Source organism: Pteropus medius, unplaced genomic scaffold, assembly GCF_902729225.1.
Source record: "Pteropus medius unplaced genomic scaffold, Ma_sr-lr_union100, whole genome shotgun sequence".
NCBI classification, from domain to species: domain Eukaryota; kingdom Metazoa; phylum Chordata; class Mammalia; order Chiroptera; family Pteropodidae; genus Pteropus; species Pteropus medius.
The window spans coordinates 10,916,626-10,933,268 of NW_024347791.1; the positions used below are offsets into that span (position 1 = coordinate 10,916,626).

A 16,643-nucleotide genomic window follows, 5' to 3' on the forward strand; every position below is an offset into this window, starting at 1 on the left:
TACTTTTACAATATACCCACTGTTTCTTCTTTCTATTACCAAAGCCCACAAAACTTCCTTAGTTCCTCAAGAACTGCTTTGTTGTGAGGACACAATGAAAACACAGACTTTCACATGGATACTTGATTTAATGATGCAACAGTTGTTATAACTGATGCTCAGAGGGCAGGTAGCCTGAGTTAAGATCCCATTCTGGCATTCTCAAGCATTAGTATGACAGGGGGCAAATGACTGGACTCCTTCCCTCTGCCCCGACATCCTCACCTGCAAAGCATGAATTTTTACAGTATTTATTATAGGTAGGTGGTTGTGCTTTTGGTGGGCTAAATGCGTGTGAAGCATTTAGCACAGTGCCTAGCCTGGTTAAGTGTTCATGAAATAGAAACTATTATTGTCACAATATGTAGATGCATAAATGCTAAAATGTCTTCCTAAGAAAGCTGATTTATAGCAATGATAATGTGGACATTTACATTGCTTTCTCTGGCCATCTTGCTATTCTCTATCTGTGAGGCAGTCCATAGAGAAGACTCCCTGCCTGTTGTCTAGGGGTCAAGTAGCCTCTTGGCAGTATGTTCTGTACTGATAAACACTGACTTAATATGGGCTGTAACCACAAGGTACAAAATAGGAAAAAAGAGAACGGAACCACTATAGTGACCACCTTTCCTGGACAGAGACCTCAGAATATTGACCATTGTAAACCTACCTCTTATATTACTGTTTGAAAGGATCTTGATAAATAATTAAATCCACTGTCGCATTTCACAAGTGGGAAACTGAGGTTCCTATGTTAGAGAGAGAACCAAGGATTAAATTTAGATCACTCTTTTACTTTATATCATATAATCTTTTATTATGAACACTTTCAAAAATCACAGATGTAGAAAGACTAGAATAATGAGTTCTATATATTCATCTTCCAGCTTCAATAATTGTCAACCCATTGCCTCCCTTGAAAAATCAGTTTATCATCTGAATCTGGTGTCATATATACTTCTTCATAGAGTTATTTAGAACCAATATCGAACAGAGTGCATATCCCAGGCAAAGAAATGTAGGACTAAAAAGAGAAAGACATTGCATGAGAAACAATGGCAGACTGTCAACAAATGCCTGAACTGTAGAAAATTTGCTCAAGTTTTTTCTTTTTATAACAGTCTGTAAAACACAGATTGTTCCTAAAGGACACTGTTCCTTTAAAGTACTTTCTGATCCCACCCAGATCTTGCACCCTGGCTAAATGCCTGACCACTCTTTTAACCTAGTCTAGAAAACATGAATAAAAGATTGCAAAAGATCCAAAGCAAAGACAATTTTTGTTTCACACAGAGCAGAACAATATCAGATAGTCAACTCCATCCCCAACAATGGTCTTTGCTGTTGGTGTTTGCTTTACCAGTCTTTAATTCCTGCTTGCCAAACTTTATAAGGTAAGATGTAACTGTTTTGTTTTAATCACTTGAAATAAGATAGGACTAGTGAGGAAACATGGAAGACTAAATGATTTACATACTATGTGAGAAAAGCTTATAAAAAATTGTATACTCTGCTATTACTTTAAATTAATTAGAAAAATATGAATAATTATTAAAATGTAGAAATTTAAAATTTATTTTAAAGTTATTTTTAAATTGATTTTTAACTTATAGTCTACTGCATACTATTACAATGATGCTGATATCCTTTAGGACATCATTTTCTTAATTCGGAATAAGTTTTTATAATTCAGTATTAATTATAGTATACTTTAAAACTTGGCTAGTTTGGCAATTTGAATTAAGTATTTATTCATCATTTTATCTTCAGATAGAAACAAATGAGATGCAAATATTGTGAATAAAATTGGTAAACCTTGCTGTAAGATAATTTTATTAATGAGAACTCATAAAACAGAAAGTCTTTGGAGTTATTGATCCTGATATTTACCCAAAATAAAATTTAAGCAAAAAAAAAAAAGGAAAATTATGGCATTTAATAAAAGATAATCATTGTTTCTGTATTTATAAAATTAAACCAGTAGTAAAAGTAGAGGTTTATATTTATTTCATTTAACTAATGGCATTGCCTCCCTGAAACCTATTTTACTTGTTATGTGATGTCTAAATGAGAGAAAGGTGGACATTATTAAAATACAGGCAAAGTAAAACATGGCAAAAGTGATTAGAAATAGATGGGCCCTTTAAATGCCAAACTAATGAAAAAGAGATTTCAGGAAGGTAGTAAAACTATAAAACTAGAGGAAGAAAAGTAGAAAGTTATAAGGGTGTCCTCTGGTGAATATCAGAAAACAGAAAGGAATACTAAACTTTGGTTTGGGAGAGTTAGATAAAAAATGTCAGAGCAAATAATAATAAAATGTAAGATATTCTGATTACTGCTAATGAATAAGTTATGTTAGTGAATATTGTATATACAAGGATTCGGGTAAGAATTCATGATTATATGCCAAGAAACTACACGAATAGGTGCTTAGTTTTGGAGAAAGATAAGTATTTAAACCCAGCATTTCCAAAACCCAAAATGAGACCTACACATGAGAAGAAAGTGGTTTTCTCCTCATGATCCTGCATAGTTATCACCGTATTTCAGTTTTGGAAGAGTCATCTTGATCATGTAGCCTGTAAAATCTCTCATTTTCAATGAAATTAAATTTTCAATCTCTTATTCATAGAACTTCAAAGAAGTTACTTCTAGTATAGGCTCAACAAAAGGGAAAGTCATATGTAATATCAGGGACATGGTGTTATTCCTTCCTCCTCTCTGAAAATGCAATAGCAGCTGTGTTTTGTAACATCGCCTTATTCACACAATCTTCAGAATTAAACTTGAACATGTTTTGTATTCTCCTCGGTGTTAGCAAGGGGATTACATCCAGAGGAACCTGAATGTCCTCCATATATTCTATTTCCTTAGCACAATTCTTATTTTTTCTTTTAACACACAGCTGTTTTCACATCTTAGCATACCTGGTCTGAAGAGCAGCTGACAAAATTGGTCAATTGTACTTGCACTTGCTAGCAGAGATGCTTAGCTATACTGATACAAAGTCAGCTTAACAAACTTTCAACTAGATGATGCTATTTGAGGAGCAGACTGTGGCGTGGAGCCATCCATTGGTTCATCTCCAACCCAACAGCTTTGCTTCCCTTTGGGGTTTCTCCATCTGGCATGTATGAAAGAAAGCAGTCACCCATCTCATTCCTCGCTGCTTTTGCATATATTTCCACTCTCTACTCAGAGCCTGGAAAAATCATGCCCATGATTTCCCTGTTCTCATTCCCTAAAGGCAAGATGCCAAACAACAACAACAACAACAACAACAACAACAACAACAACAACAAACGTAATCCTGTTTCTAGAACTTCTGAAGTTATAGTTTAAGCAAGCAAGCATTTCCAAACCATGCAGAACATTGGTTCAATTCTTGTTCCGATTCTCAGGTATGCTTGAGCTAGCCACACATTAGTCTTTTCTTACCGAGGAAGCTGTGAATTTAAAAGTCATTTGGTATATAGCTGGGCATATTGAATGATGAAGATGGCTGAAGTTTTGATACAGGATTGGAATTTTCTTTGTTAATCTACCCAGAAAAACATTTTCACAGGGCTATTTAGAAAGTATGCTTCCTGATTTCAAATCCTATTTCTGTCCATTAGTTCTTCTAGCTAACACAAGGACAGTACTGCTTAGCAAATCTATGATTTTTGCTTTCATATAATTTTTTAATGTAATGACTATAATAATCGGTTTATTCTACAAATTAATCATTCTTGAACATATATGCTCCAGAGAAGCAATTGGGTCTTTATATAAACATGTATTTCCAACAAATACATTTGCACCCTTACATCCAGATATAGACCTACTCCACCATCTTGACTGGAAGCTCCCTTCTCATATTCTTTTGATTCATTGGCTATGCAGTTGTGGTCCAGTTGGCAATTCTGGCGGAGGCAGTTTTCAAAATAAAAATAGACTATTTAGATGTAATTCTTTGATTTATAGAAATATTCGCCAATAAATGTTTTATTGTAGTGCCATGGTTTGTTTGGATTAGAAACTTTTAAAATCTCAATGTGGATATTTTTCTATAAATATGAATGAAAACTCTTTTCTTCAGCAACATGCCAGTTTTAAATTCTGCTGCCTTGAAATTAAAAATAGCAAACGCTATATTTTATTAAAGTATTTGTAACTGATTTTTCTATTAAAGGTACTACAGGCAGATGATTTTTCACCATCTACCATAATGTGGAACAGACATTTTGTCTTTTATCTCCTGCTTTTGCCAGCTTTTATGAGTCAAACAATATATGGACAAAGAAAGAAAGGATCAAAGTCCAATTTACTTGCAAGAAAAATTGATCTTCAGGGTAAAAAATATTTTGTTTTTGTTTTTAATGATTAGTTTTTGCCTGTTAAAGCACTATGATGAATTTTTCCAAATAGCATTTGATGTTAATAGCAAACCATATGTGTATGGATATATGTGACATTCTACTTTGATATGATTATGCTAATAATATACATTATCTATTTACAGAGCATACTTATAGAAATATCAGTTTTTAGAGCATTTGCACATTTAGTACCTCATTTAAGCTTCACAGTAACTTTATCAAATAGGCATAACAGAGATTGCCACATTCATATTATAGACGAAGAAATTGAGACCCAGAGAGGTTAAGTGGCACACTCAAGGCAAAAAGCAAATTAACTAGTAAAATACAGACTTAAGATTCAATACTAAATTCTCTGCTTTTAAGTTTCTTTCTCCCTTATTGTTACTATGATGTAATGTGTATAGTCATTTTCTCCCTTCCTTTCAAAAAGTTAAAAAAAAAAACAAAAACAAAAACACAAAACACCAAAACAAGATAGGGTCTTACCAATATGACACAAACCTAATAAATAGGTAGAGTGTCATTTACTTCAAGACAATTTTGCCCAATGTTTGTTGAATTTTTAAACTATGATGCACTCTTTTCCTCTCATTTTAAGCAGATTTTACTTTGGGAAGATGCTCAGAGTATATGGTATTTTGTTTAGTATTGCTTTGGTTTGCATAATTTTACAAGAGGAAAAGAACTTATAGACTTGGAAAGAGGTTTAGTTCTTTACACCTTCAGCCCTGTCTATAAGGTGCCTCTCTTTTTCACTTCTCTCTTCTCTCAGAAACAAACAATACACAATATATCACCTCAAGGCTTTTCTTATACAAAATTGTTTCATGAGTAGAGACAAGTATTTTGCCTAACCAATTTGTTCTATTTCAGACTCTACTTGCTTCATAGATTTTGTCTTCATTGTGGACAGCTCTGAAAGCTCTAAAATTGTTCTCTTCGATAAACAGAAAGATTTTGTGGCTAACTTGAGTGACAAGGTTTTCCAATTGACCCCGATTCACGCCTTGAAATATGACATCAAACTGGCAGCCCTTCAGTTTAGCAGTTCTGTCCAAATCAATCCACCTTTCTCTTCTTGGAAGGATCTACAGACTTTTAAACAGAGGGTCAAGTCTATGAATTTCATCGGGCAAGGTACTTTCTCTTATTATGCCATCTCCAATGCCACGAGGCTACTTAAGAGAGAAGGGCGTAAAGACAGTGTGAAAGTGGCTTTGCTGATGACTGATGGCATTGACCATCCAAAGAACCCAGATGTTCAAAGTATTTCTGAAGATGCCAGAACTTCAGGAATATTATTTATCACCATTGGACTTTCTACTGTAGTCAATGAAGCCAAACTTCGTTTGATATCTGGGGATTCATCCAGTGAACCCATTCTACTGTTGAGTGATCCAGCCCTTGTAGATAAAATTCAGGATCGCCTGGTAGGTATCATTATAATATTGATATCTTGGTTACGAATTCTGTGAGGATAGATACTAGGTCCAAAAGGTTAAAGAAAAACAATCTCCCTTGGAAATGTAAAGAAGAATCTTTCCGAAGTCTCCCTCCACTTCCTTGATCATTTACATTAGATAAACTGAGAAAGTACCAGGCTTATTCTCTAGAAGTGCAGTCCTAACTTTATTGCTAGCCAATGCTGAGGACATGGGAAGAATTAATGTCCGATAATACAACTCAAACTTCTGTTTACACATCCTGGGATCATTGAAACTGCTGACTTGTATTCAATTGGTGGTCAACTTGTGGTCTGCTAAGTTGGTCTTTTCCATTCCACACGTGCAGAAATACTGTTTGACTTCGTCTCACTTATTGCCATATTATACTCAAGCAAAGTTCATAGACTTCCAATTTTTTAAAAATGATCTCCTTGTTTCTTAGGTGTTAACAAGGGCATTCGATGTAAAATAACCTCCGACATGCAGTTTCTCCCATCAGATCAATGAGTCCCACTTGACTGGTCCGATTAACTGTATCAATGCTTTTCTTTCTTGGTTTCTTCGCTGTGTGTGAGTGCCTTTCCTCACTGCTTGGGAAAACAGAAGGCAAAGCAATCAAAACGAAACCCCTTTTCACAATATTTCTCAAAAAGAGAACTAGAGAAAAAGTGTTTGATTTATTAAGTGGTAAAATTGATTTTTTAAAAAAGTAATATTGATTTTCTTCGATTTCTTGAGAAAAGGGCAAGACAAATCTGTCCTTTAGGAACTGAACATTCCATATTGTTGTTTTCTAATTGTTGGGAAAAACCTCAGGCTCCATTTCAGTGTTGTTTTGCCCCTTCTCCCTTTCCTCAATCTTTTCCCCAACATTACTCTTATTATTTTTTTTTACTCAGTTGTTTTCAGCATGAAACACTGAGTTTTTCTTATCTAAATAATAGTTATCATTTCTTAAGTGCTCTCTCTATTATGCATTGTTCTGAACACTTTATATATATTTTATTTTATTAGATGTTTATGACAAGGTTGTGATGTAGGTACTGTTATAATCATTATTCCATAGTTGAAAATTTAAGGCAAGGCAAAGACCCCAAAGTCAGCATGCTTAATCCTGTAAAGTCATGCTGAAAAGGCAAATGGTAGCTTGTGGCGAATGCTCACTCTGAGCATCTCTTTTGCATGAAAGGGAACCATGCAGTGTGCCTGGCTAACTGCCTAGCTCTGCCTAAGGAATCTTCACCATTGAACTTAAAACAGAAGTTTCCAGCATGTGCAGGAGAGAACCCTGGGGTTGTGACTATAACTTTCCTATTACTGACTGTAGAAGATATAAGACAGGCAGCTCCTTGTTTGGCCAGATGTGTAAGCTCAGAAGGTTCATACTCCTGGACACACCCTCACCAAGAGCTCCTGCCCAACTGAGAACACAGGCTTTTGGCAGTAGACTCGAAGCAAGACTGTTTTGTTTGTTTCTGGGGAAACCAAAAAATGACCAAGTGTCCCAATGCTTCTGCTCTTCCTTAGCATCCTGTAATTTCAGCTTGTTTGTTCAGATGGAAGGTCTGTGAATAGCCACTTCTTAGAAGGAGATGCAGCTTACCAAACACTTCCAGAATCCAAAGGGCTTATTAGGGTCTTCAAAGAAAGATATGCCAGTGTTTCAAATTGCCACTGTCTAGGAGGCAAAACTTGACTTTTCATCAGACCTTTGGTAAAATTCCTCATCTAATCTATTTCTATTACATCATTAGTTTAATTTTTTAATTTTTTTATTTTGAAATAATTTTGTACTTGACATTAAAAAATAAGTTAATTAGGTATAATTTTATTCCTTTTTATGACAGAATAGACTTTAGTTGAATTCATGGACATGAGTATGCACCATGAATAGATTTTGCAGGAGCCAAGACAAATCAAGGAATCATTGCACATTCTTTGGCATCTCTAGTGGGAAGTATCATGAAAGAACCCCATGAAAGAACATCTAGCTCTATCCACGTGGCCCCTGCTGTCTACTCTTAAATAATTGTCCCTCCTTGCTGCTTCCTTTGTCCTATTGTCCACAATAGTCTATGACTTTTTTCCTCATAAACTTTGACATATAGACAAAATTCCATCAATGAGTCAGTCCTTTGCATTCCTCTCTTCAAAATTATCCAGAAAACCCACCTATTCTAAGAAAATATCTTGTTGTTCCTCTCAATCTAGGAATATCCTTCCCACGCAGCTTGCTGTGTGCCGTTTTCTGTCACTAGGGCTTATAGACTATAAGTGCCCTTAGGGATGGAGCTTTGTTCATTGTATGAAACAATCTTATCTATTGTGCAGTTTTGGATCCATTTTTTGTTTCCATAGAAATACAAATTTCAACAAAAACAAAATCAAATAAAGTCCAAAAATAATTAGTTGTGTTATGGTTTTAATCCTCATGGCATGTATTTTTAAAGAGAAATATGGCAAAGCAGAAATTGAATTTTCAAAGGAAGAGCTAAAAAAGTGTAAAATTACACATCAGACAGAATAGGAGCTAAATTCATGAGTTTAAAATTGATAAGGATATTGCTTATTATAAAAAGATTGTATAGTGACAAAATTTTGAATTTTTCTTTGTGTCTTTAGTTGTTCTCAAAAATTACAGTTTGACTTGTATTATTAGTTGTTTTATTGTCTCTCTTGAATTCTTTTCAAATTTCTTTTCTTCTCTCCCTCCCAGAGGAAACCAAGCTTCTGGCATGTGTTTTAAATATTTTCATAATTTGGATTATATTGCTTTTTTACTCAATATTTTTGGAAATTTTTCTATGTTGAAACATGTAGATCTAATACATTTACTTTAGCTGCTAAATAGTTTTTAATTTGTTAATCCATTCCATTATCGATGGATATTTTAATCATTTCCAGTGTTCACTATTAAAAATAATGAATGCTGAAATGTACAAGAATTTCCCTAGGGTATGTCTAGAAGGGTTGTCAGCATACCAGGTAGAGAGACAAGGACTTTTCCTGGGCAGCCTAAAGATAAAGCATGCACATCTTTAATTTTCTAGGTACAGCCAAATATTCTGGAGAAGGGTAATGCCATTTTACACTGAGACTGTCAGTATATCCGAGTTCCCATTTCTCCACACGACCTGGTATTTCTTAAAGATACAAGTATCTCATCTGCTTTCAGCCTGGATTTACACTGGCTGTTAACTTAAAAGGGGTGAAAAGGAGTGAAAAGGGGTGAAGGAAGGGGGAAGAGAGGACCACAGGTGAAATCTTAAATTTTGTACATAGGGTCTATGAACAGAGTTTTACAGCTCCCAAGACTATGTGGTCAAATGTTCTCATTTTATATACATGGAAAATGACCTGGAAGGATTATATGACTTGCCCAAAGCAACATGAGTAGTTAATGATGGAAAGAGAATGAAAACTCTGGATGACACTTAATTCCCAGCCTAATTTTCCCTCCCATTAAATTGAGCTACTTAAAGCATTTTGTTACATCTTCCCTCTATGTTATTAGTTTGTATGGAAATAAAGATAAAGTAAAAACAAACCTAAAGAGACATGAAGTCCTCCATAAAGGTACAATTTGACTTAACTTCCTGCTTACATCCTTCATTTTTAATGTCTTGCAACAAATATTCTAGTGCTCTTTATTTTCATTTTCTATTTTGTCATATGTAAGTTACCCCTTCGGATTCAGTCATAAGGTAGTAATTTGACACATAATGTCTACTGTAAGAAACCAATAATTCTATCTATAAACATAGGTTAATTTTTTTCCAGCGTCTGACTTCAGCACATTTGTTAAATAATACCCAGTGAACTGTAGTAAGGTAGCGAGGCCTAGGTGTTGGACAGAAACCAGATTGTGAATTTCTCTAAAATTAGGAATTTAAAGTGGTTTGAAAAATATTCTGGTCTACAGCCATGCCACCCTGAACAAGCACGACCCGTCTGATCTCAGAAGCTAAGCAGGGGCAGGCCTGGTTAGTACTTGGATGGGAGACCGCCTAGAAAGACTAGGTGCTGTAGGCATAAAAAAAATAAAAAATAATGGATTGTAAGCTGACAAGATCCTTGCAGTCTGTGAAGTCAATCACGGGTTGCCTCACCTAAAAGAAAAATATTCTGGCTAATTCATTTCTGTGTGAATAAGAATGAAGTAGCACTGAACTTGGTCAGGTGGCTCAATCCAAGCGTGTGACCTTGGACAAGTCACAGTACTGAGGACTTAAGTTTCCTTATTCTAAAATGAGAGGTTTGAGCCGATTACTTCTAAGGTTCATTACTATTCATGAAGTTATGACCCTAAAATTAATATTTTAATGCCCTCAAACGAATGAAGAGAAAAATACACAATTACGTATTCTGCCTAAGTCTTCGTAAGTAAAAGTAAGACATTTCTCATTCTAATTAAGTTTGTAGCAAAATTATGAAGATTATAGAGCTGATAAAAGAAATAAAAGATAAGCATAGGATGCAAAAGAAAAAAGTTACTAGAAAACAGAATAACTTTTAATGTAGCGCCCTTCATGTCTAGTACTACATGGTTCAGAGAATTTCTTTGTTGGCCGGTAGGCTTTATTGCTTTTACAAGGTTAAAAAGGCTGAATTGCTATTCTTCTTGAAAATTGCATATCCCATAGGGAATAATTAAAACTAATAAGAAGTTGAAAGCAGAACCATGAATTGAGTTAATGTTTCATTCTTTTTTCCCTCCTAGGATACCTTATTTGAAAAGAAGGTAAGTAGCACGTGCCTTGATTACTATGAATTACTCCAAAAGCTAGTGTTATCAAATCAGCATAATTCACATTAGAGGATAAGATGTTACTAAATAAAAATGCCTAACTATTTTTAAAAAGAGCCACTTTATTTCTAGGCAGCCATCTAATTTCTTTTAGGCTACCATATCTACTGCAGGTTGGAGAAAATTTAATGTGATTTCAAAGACTGATTTTAGAAATTAATGATAACTAAATGGCATAACTTCTGCTTACTTTAATATGACTTCCTTTATTCTCAACATGTCTCTAACACCAGCTCCTGGGGGTGGGGTCCTCCACTTTGGGAGGTGTGCCTACTGTTAACCAGGGTTAGGCAGAGTACTTCTGGCTAAAAGACAGAGCTCAGAGTTGCCCCTTACTGCTGCCTGCTGATAGACTTTAAGCTTATTCTTCCTGATGGTTGATTGCAACCAGATCAAGTGGCAAAGGAAGCTGGCCAATATGGGTTGGGTTGGACCATACTTAGTACAACAGATGACCACCAGCTTGCTGAAGACTCCTGTACTGAACATGCATTTCTTTGCACGAAGAATTTGGAACATCTGAACTTAGTTGGATAAATTGTTTATTTAACATCAGAAAATTTACAAGTAGTATTGTGTGAAATAATAGGAGACAACCAAACCTTGTAGAGCACAACATTTCACTGACTTATACATGGTGAGATACACCATTATTTTATGTGGCATTAAGACAGGAAAAAACTCTGCTGATTAAACTATGATACAGTGCCTTCTTATCAATTACAATTTTTCATTTCATATTTATGTAAAGAGTCCTCTTAGATTTACTTGGATATAGATTTTTCAAATCTCATATCGCTTTTGTACATACATATAAAAGGAAATACAAGCAAACTAAATTGGTTATTTCTAAACTTTCTTCACAGAGTCTAAATAAATTCTCTGAAGCACTTTTTTGTCTGAGTCATTGATGTACTTGTTTTTCTATAAAATACCGGCCTCTGTGCCATCAAAAGCACTGGGGCTACGGCATTTCCTAAGAGTGTTCCAGGAGAGTCCCTGGAGATTTCTTCCATTTCATTCTATAAGTTTTGGAGTACATGTACAGAAAATAGTACATGTACTATTTTCACTCTGATTTCAGACATTAAAATAAGGAAAATGTACATCTTAGAGTTGATAAAATATGTTATAATTCAAATTTGTTGAGTAAAGGAGTATTTGATATTTGTGTATTATTGCACTTTGATACACCTTTAGCAACTAGATGTCATATATATATATATACACATATGTATATATATATGATGTGAGGTATATTTAATATTTAATATATAAATATGGCAATATTTAATAATATTTTATTAGCTGGCTCTCACTAGATCTGAGTTTTCCTAGAAGAATTTAATAGAGAAAGTAAAATCTCCATAAATTTACAAGGTAAAATTTCTTCAAGGAAGTATTCCATTCAGTACAGTACTGAATAAAATTTGAAATGCTGTCTTTCACTATGTGTTAATATTGTATTTCATTATTGATTCAGTGTGAACGCAAGATTTGTGAATGTGAGAAGGGAGATCCAGGTGATCCAGGGCCTCCTGTGAGTATATTTCTCCTTTGAACTTACGGTCAACTCAGGAAGTCCTAGCAATGACTGCTCTACTCACACTTGAAAATTTGAAAACTCCAGAGCTATTTTGTGTCCTTGAAAAGCAGTTGTACGCAAATAGCAGCAAAAAAGGAAATGCTCTTTCTTTTATTCCTTAAGGGGAATACATTCTGTCCTTAGAGATAAGCCTGGGATTTCACTGACCTGAACCAAGGGCAAACTTGGTTTAAAAGGATGAAGTTGTTCCCACAAAGGATTTTTCAGCAGCACTTCTTAAGTGACAATTGGGGCCAGAATTTCTCAATGTTGATCCTCAGTGCTTTAGGCAAAGCTTCATTCACTGCACCTAGAAATAAGTGACACAGACCTCTCCTGACGGTAACTGTGTCTTTACATGTATCCAAGAACAACGCCATGTGGCCTTGCGCAGAGGAATCTCTGGGTGAGAAGCCTTGGAAATTAGAGTGAATCCTGTGACATGAAATAACCAAAGGTAAATGGCAGGATTTACTGTGATGATTCAATACTTAATAAAATAATCCAAAAACGAGTGTTTTCTTTATAGGCTGGCCTAAGTCTGGTAGGTGCCATGTCTGTACTGGAGAGGCATATGAAATGACATCATGATGCCGAATCTTTCTCTAACACCAGATCATCAGGAAGCATCCATGCTGCTCATTCAGTATTCTATTTATGCATGTGATTCCAAACCTTAGTGCTCAGAAGCCCAGTAGAGATATTTCACAAAAATGTATGTATAAAAATTTTAAACTAAAGCTTGTGTTTGATTGGTGGGGAGGGAAATGTATACTGTGAACTTCTTAGACTATGGCATATTTTACCTGAGACTTAAGTTCAAAGCCTATATTTTTTCCAATCTTCCTATCAATCAAAGCATTAGAAAATGCGGATGCGTGTTAGTCTTTTTTTCTTCAAAATATAAAGTTAGATACATTACATGATAGTGTGGCAGCCAGTAGAAGCTGACTTTAGCCAAAGCAAAGGTTTAAACTTCCCTTCCTATAAAGTCTTCGTTTATACTTATTATACCAAGGAATTACTGATGGAAGGCTTATTTGTGGCATTCAATTATGTTTTAGAATGAATAGTAAGAAAACTTGCAATCGCTGAGCTAATTTGACAAGTTTAGTCAATCAATACTGTTAGAGGAGATTGTACCATGTTTTAATAAAGATAGCCATAGAACTATGTTATTTAAAATTTATTGGATGCCCCCAAACCAAGTTTTCAGACAAGTGAGCTTTTTGATGGCTTGAGAATAGGAAAATAAAGTACCTTTCTGGAATAGGATTTAAACTCTCTTCGTCTGTCTTTTGAGTTTGTCCCTTGGATATCAAGGAAAGAGAGACTATCTTCTGTTGAGCAAATCTAGACAATCTGCCTATTGAAGGCAGTGCAGCCATCCTGGTGTGTAGTAAAGGAGATAATAGAGTTGACTCTCTGCTTGGTAGGTAAAGATTATTGTACAATCTCCACTCATTCTATGGGATGAAACTGATCAGAAATTATTTTAAGATATAGTAAGCTAATAGAATAGCTGCTTGATATAATCTTTTTTCCCTTTGCTTTCAGGGTACCCATGGAAACCCAGGTATCAAAGGTGAGCGAGGACCGAAAGGAAACTCGGTAAATGAATAAACAGCCTCCCTATAAACTAGTGTATCTTATTTTAGATATGTTTAAAGAATAAAAAATTAAGAAAACAAAGAGCATTGAGTATATGTCAATGCCAAAAACTTGATGATTTCTTTGAAGAATATAGGATATTCACTTCCTACATTATCTATCTGGTTTGTGTTAGCTTGTATTTACAAATTCTGAGTAGGATATGATTGATCATTTTAGTCTAATCTTTTGGAAACCTTGGGACTCAATAAATACAAACTTGTAATTAAATAATGGTGTCCTAAATTAATTAGCACAATGTTTCATGAATTATTAAGACATATTCCATATTAGATTGACATATGCACTTATGTTTTTTTACTGATCCACTGCTTGGATAGCTAACCAACGAAAGTAATAGACAAAACACCAGATTGTCTCTCACTCCCAGACCATCTTCAAGCATTTCCCTAATTCTTTTCTTTGTGTACCCATGAAAAAAATTCTAGATTAATTTTTTTAAATTATGTGTTCAGATTGATGTTGGGATGATGGTTTTCCAAGCTCAAGATTGACTGGAGGAATCACGGGACAGATTAGAAGATATAGCTATTGGAAAATTTGAGGCAAAATTTTGTATAATAAAAAATAATTATAATAAAGAGGAAAACATATAGGGAAATGTTAGCATCAAATACAATGAACATTGGGTTTATTTCTATAGTACATAAAGACTTAATAGAATAGATGAGAAAATATCAAGCTGCTAATGGTCAAAGGATGCAAACAATTTTAAAGAGAGGAAATAAAACTAGTAAATAAAGAAATAGAACAAACATTTAATTTCACGAGAAAATGAATAAAATTTAAATAGAGACAATGAGGTAGCATTTTATACTAATTATTTACATTGTAGTAGAAACTTTGGAGTCTAGAGTAATTGGGTTGTTTTGGTGGGGGCAAGGGAGCAATTTTTTAGTTTTCATAGTTTGCTTTTTTTCTGTATTTCAACTTCAAAAAATTTTATAATAGTTAACAGCAATATTAAAATAGTAATAATTAGTGATAGCTATGTGGTGAAATAGTTTGCTCTTCATTGTAAAAGTAACTTGGCATAAACATTTTGGAAAGCAATTAGGCACTACATAAGAGGCATTCAAATATTTAAAATTTTAACCTAATAATTCATTTCTGAGAATATATTTAGGGAGATAATGAAAAATATAATAAGTTAGATGCATAAAAGTATTTTTGCTAATTGCCCACTTATCAAAGACTGGGAATTTAAAGTTCCTTGGATGGCTTTACCACACACACAAACACACACATACACATACTCCCATACTCATTCACCTTATATGAGTCCAAATTAATGCCACCATGTCTTCTTTTTGTTTTATTAAATACCTGTTATAAATCTATGTTCGCATTTCATTTATTTGGCTTGTAATTTTGTGCCACATAATATATTTTCCTAAGTTTTGCTGAAATCAAGCAATCACTCTTGAGAACATTCTGGAAAACATTCCAAAGCCCCTTGGAGAAAAGCCAGAGTAGCTGGCTCCCAGTGAGTACAATGCTATATGTGAGAACAACGGCCCTGTTGTTAAACTGGGATGCAAGACTCAGCCTAAGCTGTGAATACGTACCTGGATCCTGCAGCCTCTACATCTGGCTTTACTCCAAAGGGCAAAGGCTATCTGAGCTGCTATTTTCTTCCCTAGATTGCATGGTGAAAATGCCAACCGGAAAGGCCAAGGATTTTTTTCCCCTTTGGATTAATTTATTAATCTGGGAATTCTGAATAATATATTTTATTGAGCAATCAGACTCTCTGCAGGGCTGTGGAGTTCTGAGGTTTTTTTTTATTTGTTACAGGGTGATGCTCAAAAAGGGGAACCTGGAGAAAGAGGCCCAGGGGTATGTATACAACTGGAATGCTTTCCTAAGAAAGTAATCTCAGGATGCCAAGATTCTATAATTGATCATTTCTACCCCTGAAGTGCAAGTGCAAAAATGATTTATATCTCTGTGTGCTTGTGATGATTCACACAGGCAATCAGACAGATAGAAACTTAGAAGTGGAAATGTGAAGAGAAAATTACCTGCTCAATGGGAGAGATGCTGGGACAAATAGTCAACCACATGACATTCCCTGATGCCGAATTTGAGCCTGGTGAAAGGCTCAAATGAGAAAAATATTTTATTTCGCTTCTTGCGTTTTTTTTTCCAATAAGGAATAAATTAAAATTCTGGGAGCATAAAATTACATAATCTAAATTATGTTTTTGTGAATCCAATTCTACAGACCAAAAAAAATCATTCTCGTTGATTTATTATCCCTAAAATTAGATGCTATCTGAGGTTTTCTGAGAAATAATTACAGAAAATTTTTTCATTTGCATTTCAAAATGCAAAACTTTTGTATTTTTCTGGGAAATTGCAGGAATGCAGTAAATAGGAGAGAAGTGTACGGTGAATAAAAGAAGGCCGTGTTACACTTCTCCTCTCGGTTTGTCCCTTAGATGAAAACCTAGGATTCAGACTCAGAGGTTTATGAAACTGTTCTCTTGGTGTTTTTAATTGACTTCATAAAACAATCTGATAGAAAGGTTGATAATTTCAATGGAAATTCATTCAGAAATTTATGTTATTCATTCAGGAAACATTGCTTGGGTATCTTCTACATATGAAGCATACTGTTATGTGAAAATAATATTAAGACAAAAAACAAAGCACTTATATTTTTGAAAAGTTTATTATCATATAGGAGAGATACTTAAAATAGCTACAATATGAATCAGAATGTC

The 16,643-nt window shown here is 34.5% G+C and overlaps 1 protein-coding gene and 1 pseudogene across 2 annotated transcripts in view; both read left to right on the top strand.

Annotated features, from left to right (window-relative positions):
• The first annotated feature begins 1,308 nt into the window (after window positions 1-1,308).
• The window catches only part of COL28A1 (collagen type XXVIII alpha 1 chain), a 130,435-nt gene continuing 115,100 nt past the window's right edge, over window positions 1,309-16,643 (top strand). For both annotated transcript variants that reach the window (XM_039878025.1, XM_039878026.1), the window contains exons 1-7: window positions 1,309-1,433; window positions 4,217-4,376; window positions 5,280-5,836; window positions 10,572-10,592; window positions 12,142-12,198; window positions 13,801-13,854; window positions 15,712-15,753. In XM_039878025.1, coding sequence (XP_039733959.1) covers window positions 4,253-4,376; window positions 5,280-5,836; window positions 10,572-10,592; window positions 12,142-12,198; window positions 13,801-13,854; window positions 15,712-15,753 — 855 coding nt within the window. In that variant the 5' untranslated portion in view covers window positions 1,309-1,433; window positions 4,217-4,252. The remainder of the gene's footprint in view (window positions 1,434-4,216; window positions 4,377-5,279; window positions 5,837-10,571; window positions 10,593-12,141; window positions 12,199-13,800; window positions 13,855-15,711; window positions 15,754-16,643) is intronic.
• LOC120615288 (uncharacterized) lies at window positions 9,766-9,883 on the top strand (annotated as a pseudogene).